This window comes from Notechis scutatus, chromosome 2, assembly GCF_049901735.1.
Source record: "Notechis scutatus isolate UNSWTSFEM ecotype Mainland chromosome 2, rNotScu1.2, whole genome shotgun sequence".
In the NCBI taxonomy this organism is placed as follows: Eukaryota; Metazoa; Chordata; class Lepidosauria; order Squamata; family Elapidae; genus Notechis; species Notechis scutatus.
This window is the reverse complement of record NC_142010.1, coordinates 199,487,781-199,507,147: the sequence shown is the minus strand read 5'-3', so window position 1 is coordinate 199,507,147 and position 19,367 is coordinate 199,487,781. Positions and strand designations below refer to the sequence as shown.

At 36.3% G+C, this 19,367-nt stretch overlaps 1 protein-coding gene across 3 annotated transcripts in view; it reads left to right on the top strand.

The window, feature by feature from the left end:
- APBA1 (amyloid beta precursor protein binding family A member 1) overlaps positions 1-18,825 on the top strand; it is an 85,399-nt gene extending 66,574 nt beyond the window's left edge. For 2 of the 3 annotated variants that reach the window (XM_087957796.1, XM_087957798.1), the window contains exons 5-13: positions 5,796-5,941; positions 8,665-8,697; positions 10,095-10,181; positions 11,495-11,680; positions 12,475-12,654; positions 13,453-13,665; positions 15,802-15,921; positions 16,231-16,371; positions 17,837-18,825. In XM_087957796.1, coding sequence (XP_087813922.1) covers positions 5,796-5,941; positions 8,665-8,697; positions 10,095-10,181; positions 11,495-11,680; positions 12,475-12,654; positions 13,453-13,665; positions 15,802-15,921; positions 16,231-16,371; positions 17,837-17,908 — 1,178 coding nt within the window. In that variant the 3' untranslated portion in view covers positions 17,909-18,825. The remainder of the gene's footprint in view (positions 1-5,795; positions 5,942-8,664; positions 8,698-10,094; positions 10,182-11,494; positions 11,681-12,474; positions 12,655-13,452; positions 13,666-15,801; positions 15,922-16,230; positions 16,372-17,836) is intronic. The other variant, XM_087957799.1, reaches the window with a different exon arrangement.
- The last annotated feature ends 542 nt before the right edge of the window (positions 18,826-19,367 follow it).

The window sequence follows — 19,367 nt, the reverse complement described above, 5'->3', positions numbered from 1 at the left end:
AAGTATAGTATATAAAATCATACATTGCAATGTCCTACCTGTCAATGAATACTTCAGCTTCAACCATAACAATACAAGAGCACACAATAGATAAAAACTCAAGGTTAACCGTACCAAACTTGATTACAGGAAATATGACTTCAGCAACAGAGTGGTCAACGTCTGGAATACTCTACCTGACTCTGTGGTTTCTTCCCCAAACCGCAAAAACTTTAACCTTAAACTGTCTACTATTGACCTCACCCCTTTCCTAAGAGGTCTGTAGGGGGCGTGCATAAGCGCACCAACGTGCCTACTGACCCTGTCCTATTGTTTCTTTTTATTTTTCTTATATGTATACATTTCATGTATTCATCACTATGTTTATGCTTATACCTATTATCTTGTAAGCGATTGACAAATCAAATAAATAAATAAAATAAAACGTAGCACTCAGCCATGTTAATTGTAGAAATTCTCCCCAGCAATGACATTTGTGCTTTCACCCATCTTAACATATATTTTTTTAATTTCATGCCACATCTTAGCATAATTATTTTGAGATAAAATACAAATCAAGTATTTTACCTCCTTCTCAATATTAAAACCCATTTTATTCATTATTTTTGATCTTATGTCTTCATAGTTTTTGTTACCATCTTTGCCTTCTGCTTAAAACTGTTCTTAAAACTGGTCAATGCATCAGTTCTTTTAGAGGTGCATTGGCTTAACGATGCTGGAGATGGTCTGCTCCAGCAATTCAAGCCCTAGCACTGTGGTGGGATGAACTCCCGTCACTCAACTCAGCTTCTATCCACCGAATAGTTTGAAAGCATGTTCTATGTAAGTAGATAAATAGGTACCAATTTAGTGGGGATATAAGTTGGTGTTCTGTGCAGGCAGTCAGGTTCCTTTAAGGGATCCTTATTTGGGACTGAATTGGTGGCAAAACTAGCAACTATTCCTTCACCAATTTCCTCTTACCTGCTATTTGACAGAGAAAAGGGAAGCACACATTTCACATTACCTCTGTTTTGGCATTACATTACTTATTGTATCTAGTATAGGATTTGAACATAATGATTTTCCTAGCCAGATTCAAGAAAGAAACTCCATCTCGATCACATTTACATCTTTTTCTCGTTTGCATATCTGTACAATCAAGAGTCTGTGATGTTAATAGTAAGTGGCTAGTGAACAATCGTTGTACTGACTTTAAATTGACGTGCTATCTAGTGCCTTTGTCAAACTATAGTAAAGGATTGGTATCTAGCCCTTTTTATTAACTCACACAATCATTTCAATATAAAAGGCATATAAATTTTAGATTCAAATCATGTTTATCAACTCATATCTGAAAATGCTACTTTTTTAAAAAAAATGGTGATATGATACTTGTGCTATACAGTCAGCTATTAGGTCCAATATATGTATCATTAATTCTGCATTGCTAATTTGCCTCTATAATACGTCGAAATAAACTGAATCTATGCACACCTTAAAGCGAGTTTTGTTTGTGCATGCTGGTGTTCAGCACTGAAAGCAACAGTAAGGAGTAATAACTGCATGCCCTCTGGCTGTACACTAAATTATGTTCAAACATATTATGTATGGACGTTTGTAGTTTAAAAAAAGATTTTTTAAAAGAAACCCAGACCTGAAAATTGAATAAATAGCACCTGAAATAGCTAGTGGCTTACATTTTTATTGCTTATTTTTCCCTTGGAAGTAAGTTGCTTATTTTTCCTTTGGTTTATGCATTCATAGACCTTATTGGGTGGATTATGTTTTATTTTACTCCATATGCCCAAAGAACCCTCCTTCTGTGCTTGTCTATGGGGGATTAAGAAACAAAATATGTATTGTGACATTACAACACAAATTTCACCCCTTTTGTGCAAAGCGCTGGATTCAGCAAACTCCGCTTTCCCTTTTTTTTTAAACACCACAAACCCCAGAGATAATAGTATTTGTGGGACAATGACACAATGCAAGAATAAGTTAGGGTGCATCTTGCAGTCCTACTCTGAAACATTTGCTATCACAGCACACTAGTTCTTGTTCTGAACATTCTTCAGAATATTCTAGATCTGTAAATAAAATCTAATTAAGTTTTATTGCAATCACTGCCTTACAGGTCAACAATAAATTAGGCTATTTACAATCCTATGTGTTCTTGGAGAATGAATTGCATCTAGCATATTAAGATATGCTTCTCCAAATATACTTGCATAACAGTTTCTTCCAGTTATTGGCACCTACATTTTAATTACACAGGCCAAGCTTCAAATGGCTTTTTGAAATTATGCCAACATAGTTTGATTTCAACCATTGCAATTTTGGTTGAATATTAATTTTATATTACATTGTCATATTTAATTTTGATCTGTGTGACTTTTGTTTGAACCAAAAAGATTCAATTCCATGATCTAATTACTATATGCTTTGCGTTTTAATTTGCTAGAGTAAATTTGTTTTAATCTTCAAAAAAACTTAATATAATTAGAATGACATTTACATTTCTTAGTGATACTAGCAACAACTAATTAAAAATATGAAGTATTTATAGATGTTTTAATTTAAATCTATCTTTGTCTTTTACCCCAACATTTTTCTATCCTAAACTTTTTTTAGTAAAGTTTACAAAAAGTACCGTAATTGAATTGAACAATTTGAATTGCTCAACTTTATTGAATGTATGTTCTTAGAAAGTGTTATTTTATTAAGCAAGGTGATAGTACCGATTCAAGTGGAAGATTATATGAATTGTTAGTCTGTTTTCCCTATCACAAATTCCACTGCTGAAGAAGCAAATAACTTTTTCAACAGAATAGCAAGAATATATATAACAAGACTTGTATACTAGTATACTGCTTCATGCTTTACAGCATTCTCTAAGCGGTTTATAGAGCCAGCATATTGCCCCAAATAATTTGAGTCCACATTTTATTGACTTCGGAAGGATGGAAGGCTGAGTCAACCTTGAGCCATCTGGGATTGAACTCCTGACACTGAGCAGTGAGTTTGTCTGTAATACTGCATTCTAACCACTGCACCCCCACAGCTTCAGAAAATGAGGAGGCAGTAATTCTAATACTTCATGGTATTCTTTTATGCATATGTAGATGTTCTTTGGAACCCGATTTTATTTGAGCATACTACCTTTTCATCTGTGAATTCTCCTTCTACCAAGGACAACAGAAGCATAAAATTACTTCTCAAATCAAACTATATCAATCAGAAGGTTACTTTTTTACTGTCTTTTCTCATATCAATAGGACCAAAGGAGAAATGTATTATATTTTCTTATATTAGCAAGCCTGTTAATTCGCTTATTGATAAAATAAATTACTGAAACATGTTTTAGGAATTAGTGCTTTAAAAATGTATGAGTTCTATACAACAGTCAAAGTGAGATTTTTTCCCCCTAGGATTAAATCTAAGTATATATGTACATTTCATGGTTTAGAAGCAGAAGTGAACCATTGGGAAAGCCAATTTGATCTAGTGATTAAGGCACTGGGCTTGAAACCAGGCAAGATGAATGGTAGTTCTTGCCTTGTCACAAAGTCAGCTGGGTAACCTTGGGACAATCACTCTGTTTCAGCCTAATCTAACCCTAACCCTAACCCTAGGTAGGAAATAATGGCAAATCACTTCTGATTTGTCCAGGCAATCATCATGCACACACAATGAATTGTGAGAATTTTGAAATCTTGTCCTCTTTTTGTGGCCAAGAAAGTTTTAAAAACTGAGGGCAGTCTGGAGAAAGGATACATTATTGAAAGCTAGGAGGGGCTTTTCAGAAGTCTTCATAATGCCTCAATAATGATCCAGCTAATCCTATTGTATAAACATTTCTAACTAAAACAAGAAAAACTAGAGTTTTCATCTCCCCCTCTGCCCTTTTCAAGTTACTGCACACATTTCAAAAGATGCATTTGTATTACTATGTCAGATACATAATTAAGATAGATGTTTATGTCAGAGCCTCTTCGCGGCAACACATTATTAGTTATTTATGTATTCATATGTCCCCCTCTCACAATCTCATGGAAGTGATTCTGGGTGACGTGTAAAGTTAAAACAGCAAGAATCTCACAATACAATGTCTGAAGTTAAAACAATAATCTCAATTTATAGAAAACAATTTTAATCAACAGAGCTCATCTCTGGTCCATCGATGTCTACTTCTAGCTGCCTATCTAACTCCATGGATTGTTGCTATTGTTTAAGATGAATGTTGGCCATGTCATGAAGCTAATACATGGCCATTATTTAATTTCCTTTTTGCCCACAACTTTGGTTATGTCAGTTGGTATTGCTTTCCTTTCAAGCTAATGATGGATAATCAAGACTAATAATAATAATACTTTATTTGCGGTCACAAATCAAAACACAAGTACAACAAAAGAAGAACATGGGAAAATTAATCATGAACAATTGGTCACCAAAAACTTGACCAAGGGGAATTACAGCGTTCTCCTCTGATGGTTACAGCTCTTAAAAAAAATTTGGAAGCCAAAGAAGTGATATATGAGGAGCCATCCCCTAGACCAGGGGTCCCCAACCACCGGGCCGTGGAGCACTCTCTACCGGGCCGCAAAGAATTTTTTTTTTAAAAAAATGGCGGCTTTCTTCACCTTCGGTGAATGCTGCTGGGATCGGGGATCAAGGACACAAATGAAAGAAGGGGAGGGAGGAAGCAACCGAAGCCTGTCCTTCTCTCTGGGTCAGCGCTCTCAGTCGCTCTCTCGCTCCTCCACCAGCCCAGGAAGAAACTGCTTCAAAGAAGCGGGGGGGGGGCCTTTTCCTGTCACCGCAGCGCCTCCAAAGCGCCCGTTTCTCCCCCACCCCCACCCCGTCCGCCCGCCCACCCGCGCACGCGCGGGGTTCAACCCAGTGCTCCGTTCTGCCTGCCTGCCTGCCTGCCTTCGTTAATGGTTGAATCGGAACAGCTTCGGCTGAGTAAAAGAGGCGAATAGTTATTATTCTCAGCCGAAGCTGCTCCCAAACAACCAGAAACTAAGGCAGGCAGGCAGAACGGGACACTGTGGATTGAAGCGCACGCGCGCGGGCGTGCGGAGTGGGGGTGGGGGGTGAAACGGGCGCTTCGGAATAGCTGCGGCGACAGGAAAAGCCCCCCCTCCCGCTTCTTTGAAGCAGTTTCTTCCTGGGCTGGTGGAGCAGCGAGAGCAGCCTCCTTCTTCTTCTCCCCTCCCCGGTCCTTGCAAAAAATTTCTGCTTGAAACCGGTCCCTGGTACAAAAAAGGTTGGGGACCACTGCCCTAGACAATATAAGAACAAATTACTAACATTGGGTCTAGAAGGGTCTGTTTCAAGGAGAGACAGTAACTTAGATCTGCCTGCGTTATACATAGGGCAATATAAAAGGACACGCTCCACAGTTTCAACCTCAGCTCTGTCACAGGGGCATAGCCGCTCGTTAATCGGGAGCCTCTTAAATCAAGACTAAAGAATAAGGGCCATTGCTAGGGCAGAGGCATGAGTGCACTCTGTGCCTTTCTGAGATGGGGAGAGAGAAAAAAATCCATTCAGGTTCTTTCGCTTAAGGGGCACTTCTCTCACAACAGAACAAACAAATGTCAAAATAAATTAGATTATCAAGTGTTTTCTCTGATAGAGAAGATAGTCCTTCTGTTCATTTCTGATTGTATCAAATCTTTTAGGGAATGATGATTTTTAACCACACCAGAATTCCATCCTGTATATGCTAATACTGATAATAATGTATTCTATTATTTTCCTGTAAGTAATATAATTTTGCCCAATAATTCAATTTTCATGTACTGTAGTTCCAGGGCCTTGTGATCCTGAAGATTTAATTGATGGAATCATATTTGCTGCCAATTATCTTGGCTCTACTCAACTCCTTTCGGACAAAACTCCGTCCAAGAATGTGAGAATGATGCAGGCTCAGGAAGCAGTGAGCCGAATTAAGGTGAAAATCAGTCATTCTCTTAATGCCTGAGTTGTAACTCTGAATAATCCATACTTTATCTCTGTAATGAACCATACTCTGGAAATGGTCCTATTATTGAATTGACATGTTTGTTATTTTTATGCACCATCTGCTTTCATAATTTGTAGATTAATATTTTGTTATAATTGAGTGCAGTAGGCAGCTAGTACATTCAAATAAATTTATCTTCCCTTTATCCAAAGACAAAGAATGCTCATCTGAAAGGAGAATATTGTTTCTACAGTTGTTGGTTTGCAAACAGCAGCTGGGCCCCGAAAATCAAAATTGCCAAAAATGATTGACAAGATTTCAGAAACAATAGATTACAACAAGCCAAGACGTAGCAGTTAAAAGGGAACCTAGGCATTTGATTAGAACAGCTTATTTCCCATATAACATGTCGAGAGTAAAATGGGACCTGCCAAATCTCAAATTTTAGAATATTCCAACCTAAATTATTATGCAAATGCAGAATTTATATATATGAATCAGAGTCCACAAAGAACCAGGGATTACAAGGGATAGAAGAGATACAATTCAGACGATGTTTCATAAAATAGGATTAATTTACATTCAATAGAACTTTTTACATAATACATCTGGGTCTTTAGGTAACTATTTAGATTATGGCACCGGACATCTTAATATGGTAATTAAAATATTATACAACAAAAGTACTATAGCAAATCAGCAGAGTACTTTCTCTCTTACTGCAGAATTTAAAATTGTATAAAATATATGCAAATAATGGCACTGTTTGGTTTCTATAAAAGTGATTTAAACTTTTTAAATAACTGATGTTAGAAATTTATAGGTACTGCTCAATCCAGCAAGACTTACTTAAACCTCATTGATTTTGTTAAGCTTAAAACAAATCGATGGTTAACGATGCTTAACTTTGGCTGAAGTTTGGGCAATACAACAAATAGTGAAATATGTTACACGTTAAAAGCAGTAAATATTTATAAATTGAATTGTTTCACATTGTCAAAAGTGGCACGAAACTAACATTTCATTAAAAGTACCTCAAATAGTTACTAACACAGAAATAAGTCATACCTTATTTTGTATATTTGTATAATTTTGTATGACAAATGTCTGTCCCATGGTTCTATTTACATTTGTATGCTCTCTGTGAAAAAAAAAGATGAAATATTGCTAAATATTTGAGGTTCTTTTGAAATCAAAATCAGCTTTGTTCACATCATTTTGCTGTTCTTCATCAACCACCATACAACAGATGAAACATAAATAATACATTGGTTTCAAATTAGAGCTAAGTTGCAAAATGTTTCTTAATGTTTGGTGCATTATCAGTCTATTAAAAAAGATAATCTAATCTAATATTCTCATTCTCTTGGAATTAAGAAAGCAACTCAATTAACAAATATATTTTCATATGATCTGTTTCTGCTTAATGGGCATTTTCTTGTTTATGTGGAAAGAGGGAGCACAAACTCCTATGTGCAATGGGAGCAGATGGGGATGGCAGTGTATCATAAATTAAAGCACTTCCTTTTGCATCTATTTTTTTGTGCGTCTTCCTGAGCAAACTTCATACAGTCTAGTCAGCTTAGGATATGCATTGTTTTTACATTAAGCAGCCTTATTTAATAGTTAAACTTTCCTTTCACTAGTTAATTAAATCTTCTGGTAACCCGTTGCTCAGAAATCAGGATCTGGAATTTCACTGCATAATGAGCAATAGTGTTGGATGATATTTTTGGCTTGCATTCATAGAAATGCATTTGTCATCTCTAACAGCATTTGTAAGGGTGTATGTAGTGATAAGATATTGGACAAGGAGCCCTAAATCCTAACAGCAGGAGCTTTGGGTCGGTCATTCTCTCTCAGCCAATCCTCCTCAAGATTGTTAATTGTGGGGAGAAAAGAGGAGGAAGGAGCTCTCTGTGGTCTTCTTTGAGCTTGCAAGGCTGTATATAAATCAAGTAAATCAAGTAAACAGGACTAAATAAATTATTTTATTAAAAATCAGGAAATAATTCAACCCCGTGCCTAGAATTTTATTAAAATAAACTTTATATTTTTAATATGTAATTTGCGATTCAGAATAATTACTTAATCTCACATTGTGACATGAAGACGTATATCTAAAGCAGACCAAAAGTGTTTTATTTGTTTTTGTTTGGTTTGGAATTGATTTACCCCAATGTCCTTATTTTGAAAATAATCTCATGGATGACATTTATTGAATTCTGCTCTATAAGGAGGCCACAGTCCCTAAGAAGTAAGTTTAAACTAATAAGATTCTCCTTATAGTGAGAAAGGGATCAACATAGCAAACCATCCAGCTGTGTTTCTTTCAGGTAGCCTCTGGGGAAATAATATCCACTGATAGTTGCTAGTTTTATGTCATGGTGTTGTTGTTGAAGGTGAAGGTGCTGAAGGTGACATCTACACATCTTAAAAGTTTCAAGGTTGAAAAACAATGATATCAATGTATTGTACTGCAAATACCATAGTTCCTAGTCAACACCAAGAGCCATGTTGAAATGTATAAAAGTTGTAATGTAACAAAAATGGGAGACTGTAGGTTGGAAAGGCTGTTCTAATGTACTGTTATACACAGTTTAATTAGGTGACACCAACAGGTGTACTGCTATAGATCCCTGGTTGACATAGAGTCTCTACAAGATGTTAGCTAACTATTCTCCTTTCTTTGTTTATTTCATGCTAAGCAGATGGCCCAGAAATTAGCCAAAAGCAGAAAGAAGGTGCAGTACAATTTCATCAGCTTGATGTGTTGTCTAGGTTTTGTTATTTCATTTTACTTTTTCTGCATTTCTCTTTGTCACATTTTTAAAAAAAACAAACTGCATCCAGCAAATGTTCTTCATTAAATGTTTGAACCACCATGTAAATTGACACACGTCAGATAACAAGTGGCCCAATTTTCTTGTTATTAGCCATTTCATTACCATAATAAGATAATTATTAATGAAATGAAAACATGCTATTGCTAAAAGCACATCCCAAATTTAGAGCTGATGAAATCTTTCTTTCCAAAAAAGACAAGTTATATTTTATAAGTTTTATATTTAAATTTGATTTCACTTAATTAATGGATGTAACAAAATTGCTGGATGCAACCAAATGACTTACTTTTCTTATATAAAATTTAAATTCTATAATTATATGCAGTATATAAAAACACATTATAGTAAGTATATTGATGCAAATACAGTTCAGCAGTAGGCAGCAAAATACAATAACTTGATATTCTAGAGCATTGTTTAAGACCAACATTTTCAGCATTTACAATTATTTTTTTCAACAAATAGACGTGTTATGCCAGTTGAGGTTTTAATGAACTTAGTTATTGCTCCTTTAGTTATAAAAAAATAATATCAATATTATTTGGTGATTGGCATGTGATATTTTTTTTTAACCACAGTAATTGGTGGGGCTGGAACCACAAAAAATAATGTGATATTTAGCATGCATTGTACATATGTTACAAATAGCTCATTTTAGCATAATAATACTTCTGTTTGTATAGCTGTAGCAAGTTCTACATTGGGATTATATTAATTTTTTCATCAATCCTCAATCAATTTTATTGTAGTGGGAGTTGGAAGTGAGATTATTTTACCATTTTTGCAGTTCATGCTTCGACCTAAAACAAAATGTCATGAATATGAATACACATGAAAACCTGTTTTTATGACTGTGCTTTTACTTTGGCGAAAGAGGGGAATGAATACTGAGCATATGGAGGGCATTAGCTCGTTTTTCTTCCCTCTTCTTTTTGGGTAGCCAAAACAGCATAATGCCACCTCTCTTCATCCCTATCTAACTGTGCCTTGATAGCCATAATTAATGAAAGATTGGCTGTTGAACTGATTTAAAAGAATCCAGGGAGAGCCCCTATGCCAGAAAGAGGACAGAGGAGAATGTGTTTTCATGTCAAGAAAAAATATTGCACGGACCAGAGTTGGGAGGAAACTAACAATTTTGTCCATCACTCATATTTCATACAATTTCTTCTTATTAACTTCACAGTCAAATAGTATATTTTGTAAGATTTATTTTATTTATATATAATCCCATATTTTTAAAAGTATGGCTTCTGAAGTATACACTTCCTAACTAAAAATGTTTTCAACTGCAGGTTCCTGAAGGTGAATCTCAGCCCATGACTGAAGTTGATCTTTTCATTTCAACACAGAGAATAAAAGTGCTAAATGCAGACACTCAGGTACAGCAAACTCTCTATAGTCTATTTTACAAGGATTGGAAATATACTATGGAGCTGTTTCTTCTTTATTTCCATTTACTTCTTGCCTTACTATGAAAAAGCCTAGTTTAGAATTTCTATAAGATGATGAAATAATTAACTGCTTCCAAATTTGTTTACATTAATTAATTACATTTCTTATTTTAAACATAACTTTTGCAATGATTGCTTATTTAAGTGATCAAGACTGCCAACAAGCAACAGTTTCAAGGGGGAAAATACAGTCCTAGATTAAACTATTTAAACTTACATATATAGTATCAGTCATAATTCATGTATAGTAACTAAGTTATTCCTCTTCAAAATAAGGTACAGGTAGTACTCCACTTATGACCATAACTGGGCCCAGAATCTCAGCCACTGAGCAAAGTGGTCATTAAGCAAGATGCCATGTGACCGCTTTGCTTAATTATTTCAATCCTTGCTCTCTTTGGTCAGTTGTTAAGCAACCTTGTGAGTCATTAAATGGACTTCCCAGTTGGTAGGACAGGAAGCCTAAATCCCCATCAGGAAGAACAGTCAAGAGAATGATGACATTTGCTAGCATTTTTATCAGATGGGGAGATGAGGGTTTTCCCCCCACTCTGGAGGAGAGATCCCCTGCGACGCTGGAGGCTTTTCACTTTTAACCTAGTGAAAACACTAGCAAAGATCATCATCCTGAAAAGCTCAGAACATTGGCATTCACTATCTGGAGAGGAAAATGCCTTCCAGAACAATAGCATTTTCGCCAAATGTAAGGTCTGTTCCTTTAGCATGGAGAAGGATCCCTACACAGCTGAGGGGAAATACCTTAAGGAACAGACCCAAAATCCAACGTCCCTTTCCTGCCCATTGACTTTCTGGAGGAGCCAGCAGAAAAGTTTGCAAATAGTAGTCTTGTGATTCCCAGGCACTTGGCAACTGGTCATTCCCAGGCACTTGGCAACTGGTTGCCCAGTGTCATGTGAAAGGGGCAGCACAACTTTTATGATGGCTGGAAGTGCTCTATGGGCCATACAGCATCTATCCTGAGGCCACTGTAACTGCAAATAATCCTCAGACAACTGGTTGTAAGTCAAGGATTACCTGTACAGGTCATGGTCCTGATAAGTACTTTACAAGGGACTCTTGTAATCTGGCAGGCAGGTGGCAACTCTGATTCTTCCCTTGATTTGTATAGGTGATGTAGATTTCCTTTAATTTGGAAACATGTTGATATGGAATGCCAGTGTTCTAAAATGACTGTGTTAGTGATAAAGAATACTAATGCGAGGGTCTTTTTTTTTTTTAAGGAAACAATGATGGATCATCCTTTGAGGACCATTTCCTACATTGCAGATATCGGAAATATAGTTGTGTTGATGGCTCGAAGGCGAATGCCAAGATCAAATTCTCAAGATAATGTGGAGGCCTCTCATCCTTCTCAGGATGGGAAGAGGCAGTACAAAATGATCTGCCATGTTTTTGAGTCTGAAGATGTAAGGAAATTTGTTGTTTCCGTGTTTGAAATTAATACAGACTCCTCTTCCATCAGGTTGTTTGTTGCAGTCAGTAGTAGTAGGGCATGAAAGTATGCGTGTGCTGATCCTGCTAGAAAGGAACCTATCAGTAAGAAAAAGGTGGTCAGTTTTTCTAGTCTTCTAGTTTCTCCCAATTTCTCTAGGACCACGGAAATCACAGAGATATGGATAAGTCCTCTTTTCTGAAATGGTTTTCAAATAGAACTCTAATGCCAAGGGGGTTGAACAAACAAGAAGGCTGCTTAGAGCTGAGGAGCACAATGGTGAGGTAAATGAGAGAGGTGAATAGATCAAACACATAGAAGGGAAAATCGCTCTGTAAATACAGTTTGTCTGTCTGCTTTAGGGTTGAACTTCTTTCTGTAAAGCTTCACCACATTCGAAGGAAAATCTCAGAGGGTACAGATGAGTGTTTATTGCTTGAGCTTAGTAGACATTCTGAACAATAAAATTATTCCCTCATGCTTGCTAATCCATAAAGTGCTACATCCATGGAATTGTTGAGGCCAATAATTTGAAGCAGCCTTTCAAATTGAGGACCCACATAACATTTTAAGGTTCATCTACCTCCTTCAGGCTCTTTGTAAGCCCTGGGTTTCACTCACGCGTCATGCATTGTTTGATATAGTGCACTTGGCATATATTTCGCCACCCAGCTTATGGTGGGGTTGAACCACCTTTTAAAACTTCTCTGCTCCTACTGGATTTCCTTAACTATTTTATTATGTTTTTTTCTTTTACAATTGCTATAGGCACAATTAATTGCACAGTCCATTGGCCAGGCATTCAGTGTGGCATACCAGGAGTTCTTAAGGGCAAATGGAATAAATCCTGAAGACCTGAGTCAGAAGGAATATAGTGACCTCCTCAATACCCAAGATATGTACAATGACGATTTGATCCACTTCTCAAAGTCTGAAAACTGCAAAGATGTATGCACCTCTTTATTTGCAATGCTGTTCAGCTAAGAATCCTCTCACCTAATTTTTGCAGCTAATTATAAAGCTTCTGTTAATGAGTGACTTCCTTCAATACCATACAGAATTTTATTTACTTTTAGAGTTTGAAAAAACAGTTATTTTCTCTCTTCCCCTTTCTCCTTTTTTTCATCTTTAAAAATGTTCACACCTTGGATTAACATGGTTTGCAGTGCATTCTGTTGAAGACACAATTTTCTAATGTTTGACATGTTGGACACCACTGTGATGTGGCAGTAGGGAAAAAAGCCAGTTATTTTATCATCAATTTCTCTCCTGTTGATGTAAAATATTTGTAAGAAAAGTTATTTAAAAGTCTACATACAGTTAAAGCTGTTTTTAAATATAACTTTCGAAACACTACATCATGGGTGTCAAACTCATGATGTCACGTCATCATGTGATGTGTCACAACTTTTTTTCCCCTTTGCTAAACCGGGGTTGGACATGGCCAGCGCGTGACGCATCTGGCCTGCGGGCCGCGAATTTGATACCCCTGCACTACATGTAGAAGAATAGGCAGTGTACCTGTAATTTGGAAATATTTATATTCAAGTAAAATCCTAATATATTTACTTGCGTTATTTCCACTCAATGGTTACACACAAAATCGCTTTATATACTGTTTATTAAAGTCATTTTTTTAATGTTCATATTGTAGTTGTATGGGTAAGGCAAAAGTGTTGCCAATTGGGGCTATTTTGCAGGATTACTACATTTCATAACAGAAAATTATTTCTGATTTTTGTTCAGGTTTTCATTGAGAAGCAGAAAGGTGAAATTCTGGGCGTAGTGATTGTAGAATCCGGGTGGGGATCCATCTTGCCTACAGTTATCATTGCCAATATGATGCATGGGGGACCAGCAGAGAAATCTGGAAAGCTGAATATTGGAGACCAGATCATGTCTATCAACGGGACTAGTTTAGTTGGCCTACCACTCTCTACATGCCAGAGTATCATAAAGGTACAGAAAATGATTTTGTTTTTTGTTTATTTAAAGCAGGATCCTGACTCTACTTAACCAACATGAGCCTTTTCTATTTAGCAATACTAAAATATAATAAATAACTCAGTATGTAAGAATTGAAGATAATAAAAGTCATTGATAGAAATATTACTAAGTATTCCCTTTATAAGTTAAAGCAATAACTCACAAAGGAAAAAAAACCATAAGTGACTGCTACTATAAGATAAAATCAAAATGATGACATATATATTGAAGATTTATCAAGAAGTGCCATCTTTTCATACATACACTATGACATTCTGCAGATGTAAAATGCAGTGTTTGTATCATAAGACCACAACACATATTTCATTACTTGTTCTCTTAGAATACAATAGAATTCTTTATTGGCCAAGTGTGATTGGACACACAAGGTCTTGGTGCAAATGCTCTCAGTATACATAAAAGAAAAGATACATTCATCAAGAGTCAAGTTCTCCTTGGACCCCTATGAATCTATCATACAAAGGCAAGGGGGAAGAGGCCCTGGAAAGTGTGAAGAAAATACAATGATGGCTTAAGTGTATTTCTAAATGCTTCTGAATGAGAAACCAACCTTGAGATATGGCTGTCATTATCATTACAATCATTACCAGGGTTATTAGAGAGATCATCTCCCATGTTTATCTGCCCATCCAATCAGTTCAAATAGGTCAACTTCCTCCATGTCTCCCTAGTCTTTTCTCCAGACCGATGCCAGGTATCTTCATCCTGTCCTCATAGAGCAATGACCTCAAGTTCCTGTAATACCTTTATATTGCTGTCCTCTGAGGGTGTTACAATCCTACAGAAAATGTGTTGCCCAGAATCATACACAGTATTCCACATGTGGTTTTGTAAATGTAAACGTGATTAAGGCTATTACGTAGCTTCGATACAAAACCTCTGATGCTGCCCAGAACTCTGTTAACTTTGCTAGAGCTGCTTCACGCCGCTCTTATGTTATGACCACAGTCAAATCATTTTCCAATATAGTGGTTTCCGAGCACAAAGTTCCCTGTCTTTTATGTGTGGTCTAAGTTTTTCTTTCCTATATGGAAGTAATAACACATTTTTCCCTTACGAAGGGCATCTTTGTCACTCAGCTCAGTCTTCCAATCTGTCTGGATTAGATTGCAATCTCATTCTGCATCCTGAATGTTAGCCAGATCTCCAAATTTTATATTATCTGAAAATGGGATATCCACCCATCAATCCAGATCATCAATTAAAATATTGAATAGTATTGGCCCCAAAAGTGGTCCCAATGGGTCAAAATGGTTTCCACTGTCCAACTCAATGTAAGGGCATTAATTCATAGGTACTGAGACTAGGTTCAATGGCCAATAATTTTTAGGATAGTCTCCTTTTTTCTTGTGTTTTCTATTCTCCAATTGTCCAAGACTTGTCAAAGTTAATTTACAAAAGTCCCAACATCCCTTCAGCTAATTCCTTCAATATTCTGTTATCGCTACACAGCCCAGGGACTTCATAATAGCTTGAAGAGTCTGTACCATAGTCTGATTAATCTGCAGTCCTCCCTGTGTTCATTTCAGAGCACAGGGTTTAACTCATACCTGGGCATTTTGTGGTCAGCAGGCCACACTTGGCCCACAGGCAGTCCCAGTCCAGCCCATGGCGCTTGCCACATTGGGTGCGGGACATCGGGGGCCAGGATGGTATTTGCAGAGGGGAACGTGCAGCATTAGCAGGGCAGGACTTAGGAATGGCAGCGGGTCCAGAGTGGCAGCAGTCTTCCACAACAGCCCCAGTTTCTCAGGTGGCCTCTTGGGAAAATCAATTGCCCACTCTGGTTTAACTGATGCAGATCTTATCATTATTTGTTTTTGTATGCCTTGCTTTATGTTAAGAATAAATTAAATGTAATGCTACCAAAATACTCTTTTAAAACAGGGTTCTCCAACCTTGGCAACTTTAAGACTTATGGACTTCAACTCCCAGAGCTTTGCTGGCTGAGGAACTCAGGGAGTTGAAATCCACAAGTTTTAAAGTTGCCAAGGTTGGAGACCCCTGTTTTAAAGTATACTTGCCATACTAAGGTCCATTGCAGATTTCAAAAGAATAATGTGAAAATCCTGCTTTATTGCATTCCAGGGTTTAAAAACACAAGCCAGGGTGAAACTGAACATAGTGAGATGTCCTCCAGTAACTACTGTACTCATTCGAAGACCAGACCTCAGATATCAACTAGGCTTCAGTGTACAGAATGGCATAGTAAGTAATATTCAATATCATTCCTTGTTCGTAATCCTATTTATTACAAATATTTTTAAAATGCTTCCTGTTAAAACATTCTCATGTCATGAGAATACTGAGCATGATATCTTATTATTACTATATTTTTATCCAGAGAGAGAGAGACAGAGAGAGAGACTGGTCCAAAAACACTCAGCCAGCTTTCATGCCAGCATTTCAATCCCTGCATCAAATTGGCAATCATACAAGTGCAAATTAATGCTTGGCCTTATTGAAGCATCTGCTATTGTACCTTTTCAATGTTGTTAATTTCTTATATCTTTCCAGATCTGTAGTCTTATGAGAGGAGGGATTGCAGAACGAGGAGGAGTCCGAGTGGGTCACCGAATTATTGAAATAAATGGACAAAGTGTTGTAGCAACACCTCATGAAAAGATTGTTCATGTTCTCTCAAATGCTGTTGGTGAGGTAAGAGCTGGCATCCATCAGTGCCCCATGAAAGCTTGGCTTGGCTGCATTATTGCTGCCACAAATTAAAATTCTTGTAGGACATTCTTTAATACAGATAGTAGTATTTTAAATTTTCCTGAGCCTGTTGTATTTTTTATATTGTGTATTTGATGGGTTCAGGATTATACCCCTTTCTTTCAAGCTGTTTAGATCTTATAAGAGTCATAAAATACTGTATATCAGGGGTGTCAAACTCATGTCGTCACGTGACGTATTGGGACTATATTCCCCTCCGCTAAACCGGGCGTGGGCGTGGCCAGCACATGACACATCCAGCCCGTGGGCTGGGAGTTTGATAGTCCTGCTATATATACTCATAGACAAATTTAGAATTTTAGGAACCAAATTGCACCCAGAAAATTAGGTTCAGTTTATCCACAGATGGGCTTATTGGCAAGTATATGCCATAATACTTTTTATGCATGGATGGATTTACCCATTACATATGATTATTTTAGCTGAGTGATAAGGTAACCAAATGAAAATTCAGACTAGGAATTTGAACCTATTTAATCTAATATGCCCTTCACTACACCAAAAAGTCTATCTGGATTACACTGAAACTTAAAGTGAATTACACTAATGCAACTGGCTCCATTTTCTCTTTCAATTGTTTACGAACTAGAAGGGCATGAAAGATGACAGAAAGTTTTTTTTTTTTTAAATAGATGCATAATTATAGTGGTGCTTAAAAGTGTGTGAACCCTTTTGACACATTTGTTTAATTGGGTTCTCTTTACCTAGTTTTAGAGCTTGTGTGGAGAACAGATCACATTTTAGGTCATGTAGGTGGTCCTTATTTAATCTACTCTTTTAGTGGCTGTTGAAATTTACAATGAGGGTAGTTGGGGCTAGATCTTGTACTTACAGCTAGAGTCCCCACAGTCACATGATCACAATTTGACGATCTTCCTTCCAGTTTCCCAGAAACAAACCGAGTGGGGTCTCGGACGAGAAGTCGGAAGTCACAATCGTAACAGAATAACAGCTTCCATTATATAGAAGGAAAAATTATCTCCCTGCCCTTCCCCTATATGTTGCACAGCTATTTTTAGTTATTTTCTCATTTAACTTTACATCCAATGATTTAATAGACTGACTCCTGAAATGGACATATCTCCATGTATTTCCCATTAAAATTTGAGTTGCTGTTTAATATCCCATTTTAAAATATATCCATACGTTTAGCATTGATCTAAATATTGAATGGAACTTTTATTTATAGGCTTATACTAATATGTTAGCTAACAGATGATATTGTATATTGTATATTGCTATAATTGAACATATATATCATCCTCTTTCAAATGTCTTTTGAATGGAGAGTACTGAAGCTATTCTACTCCTGACTCCATGCAAATGCCCCAGTCCTTTTGACTATTCGGGATGAAGCATCAACTGAATAGTTCTTCCTTTCTTCCAGATTCATATGAAGACTATGCCAGCTGCCATGTACAGACTCTTGACTGCACAGGAACAACCAGTTTACATCTAAAGCTGACTCTTCCAGTGTGCATGGAGGATGTTCCTTCTCATTAGTGGTGGTGTTTTCTTGGGCTGCATTTTGATGTCTGCAGCAGCCTATCTCTTGCTCTTTTCTTACCTTTGATCATTCCGTTGGGTATCAGATGGCATTTTTGGTTGCACCTTTTTACAACTAGTTTTATGTAACGAAGAATCTCTAATATACACATGCATGCACTTCTTCAAGCTATGTCATTTAGGTTCTGTGGCTCTTATGATAGAAAACACAAGTATCTTAAATAAAAATAAAGTAGAAAGTTCTTTTTACCGAATAAGACAGACTGCAGGGTTAAGTTCTCCATTTATGAAAATAGACAGGATATTGATCGATTTATCTTATAAAGTTGCTGTGCCAAAGGTAGGAAAGCAACATTGTAATTTTACCCTAAGCAAATAATTAAATATGGTTTGAAGGAAACACTGATTTCCTTATGTAATTAAAAATCTATATAATGGAAATCTATTACTAAAAGATGATGTTTAGCTTTTGCTGATAAACCTCCAGACTTAAAGGTGTATTGTCTATGGGAGATACTATTTTACAATTTTTCCCCTTGAGTTCAAAAACTTTCCTCATATTTTTGAAAAGTCATTTATTTCTTGAATATAACATGATTTTTTAAAAGTGGCTTTTCTAATTCCTGCTTTCTTTCCGAGATAAATTATAAATATCCAGTAAACCAGTATGTGGGTATGAGGAAAATATTTTGCCAGAGAAAATAAGAATATTTTCTTATTTTTCTTATTGTGGTCATACATGGGTTAATAAGCTTTCACATTTTAAGTGTATGCTTGTTACAGGAATTTTAACAAGCCTGCGTACAGTACTACTTTTGTTTGTTCTGAGCCAGTTTTAATTTTAACATATCTTGGTATAAAAATCTTGAATTTATTTATTTTTATGACTTTTCTTTAATTCTGGACCATAATTATGTAAGCAAAAACTTAATTTATTTTGTTATATACATATATATAAATATATAAATATACACATATATAAAATAGATGAAAAGTTATTCCTACCCCATGTGAAGCTAAAAAGATTGTGTTTGGTTAATTATTGTAGACACTTGTGAAATGAAAGAATATTGCAAAAAGTTTGGTTATGATAGTTAAAATCAAGGCCAGTAGACTGTAATGTTTGTAGTAAACTATAGAGTGAGAACACAAAAGTTTAGGTCCTGTGGCAGCTTACACAATTATAAATTTAGCACAGTATTTTTGAATAGCGCACATAAATGTTTATTCACAATACATACCTTGATCTTTAAAGTAATCTAAAATTGTTTGCTTTAATATGACACACAGACATGTTTTATCTTTCTGAAAAGTGTTTGGTCTTTGTGTGGGATATAAGAAAGAAAATAGAGTAATAAAGGGGAAAGGTGATAGCCCAGTTTTACATCCAGAGCAACACATGTGTGCCAAGG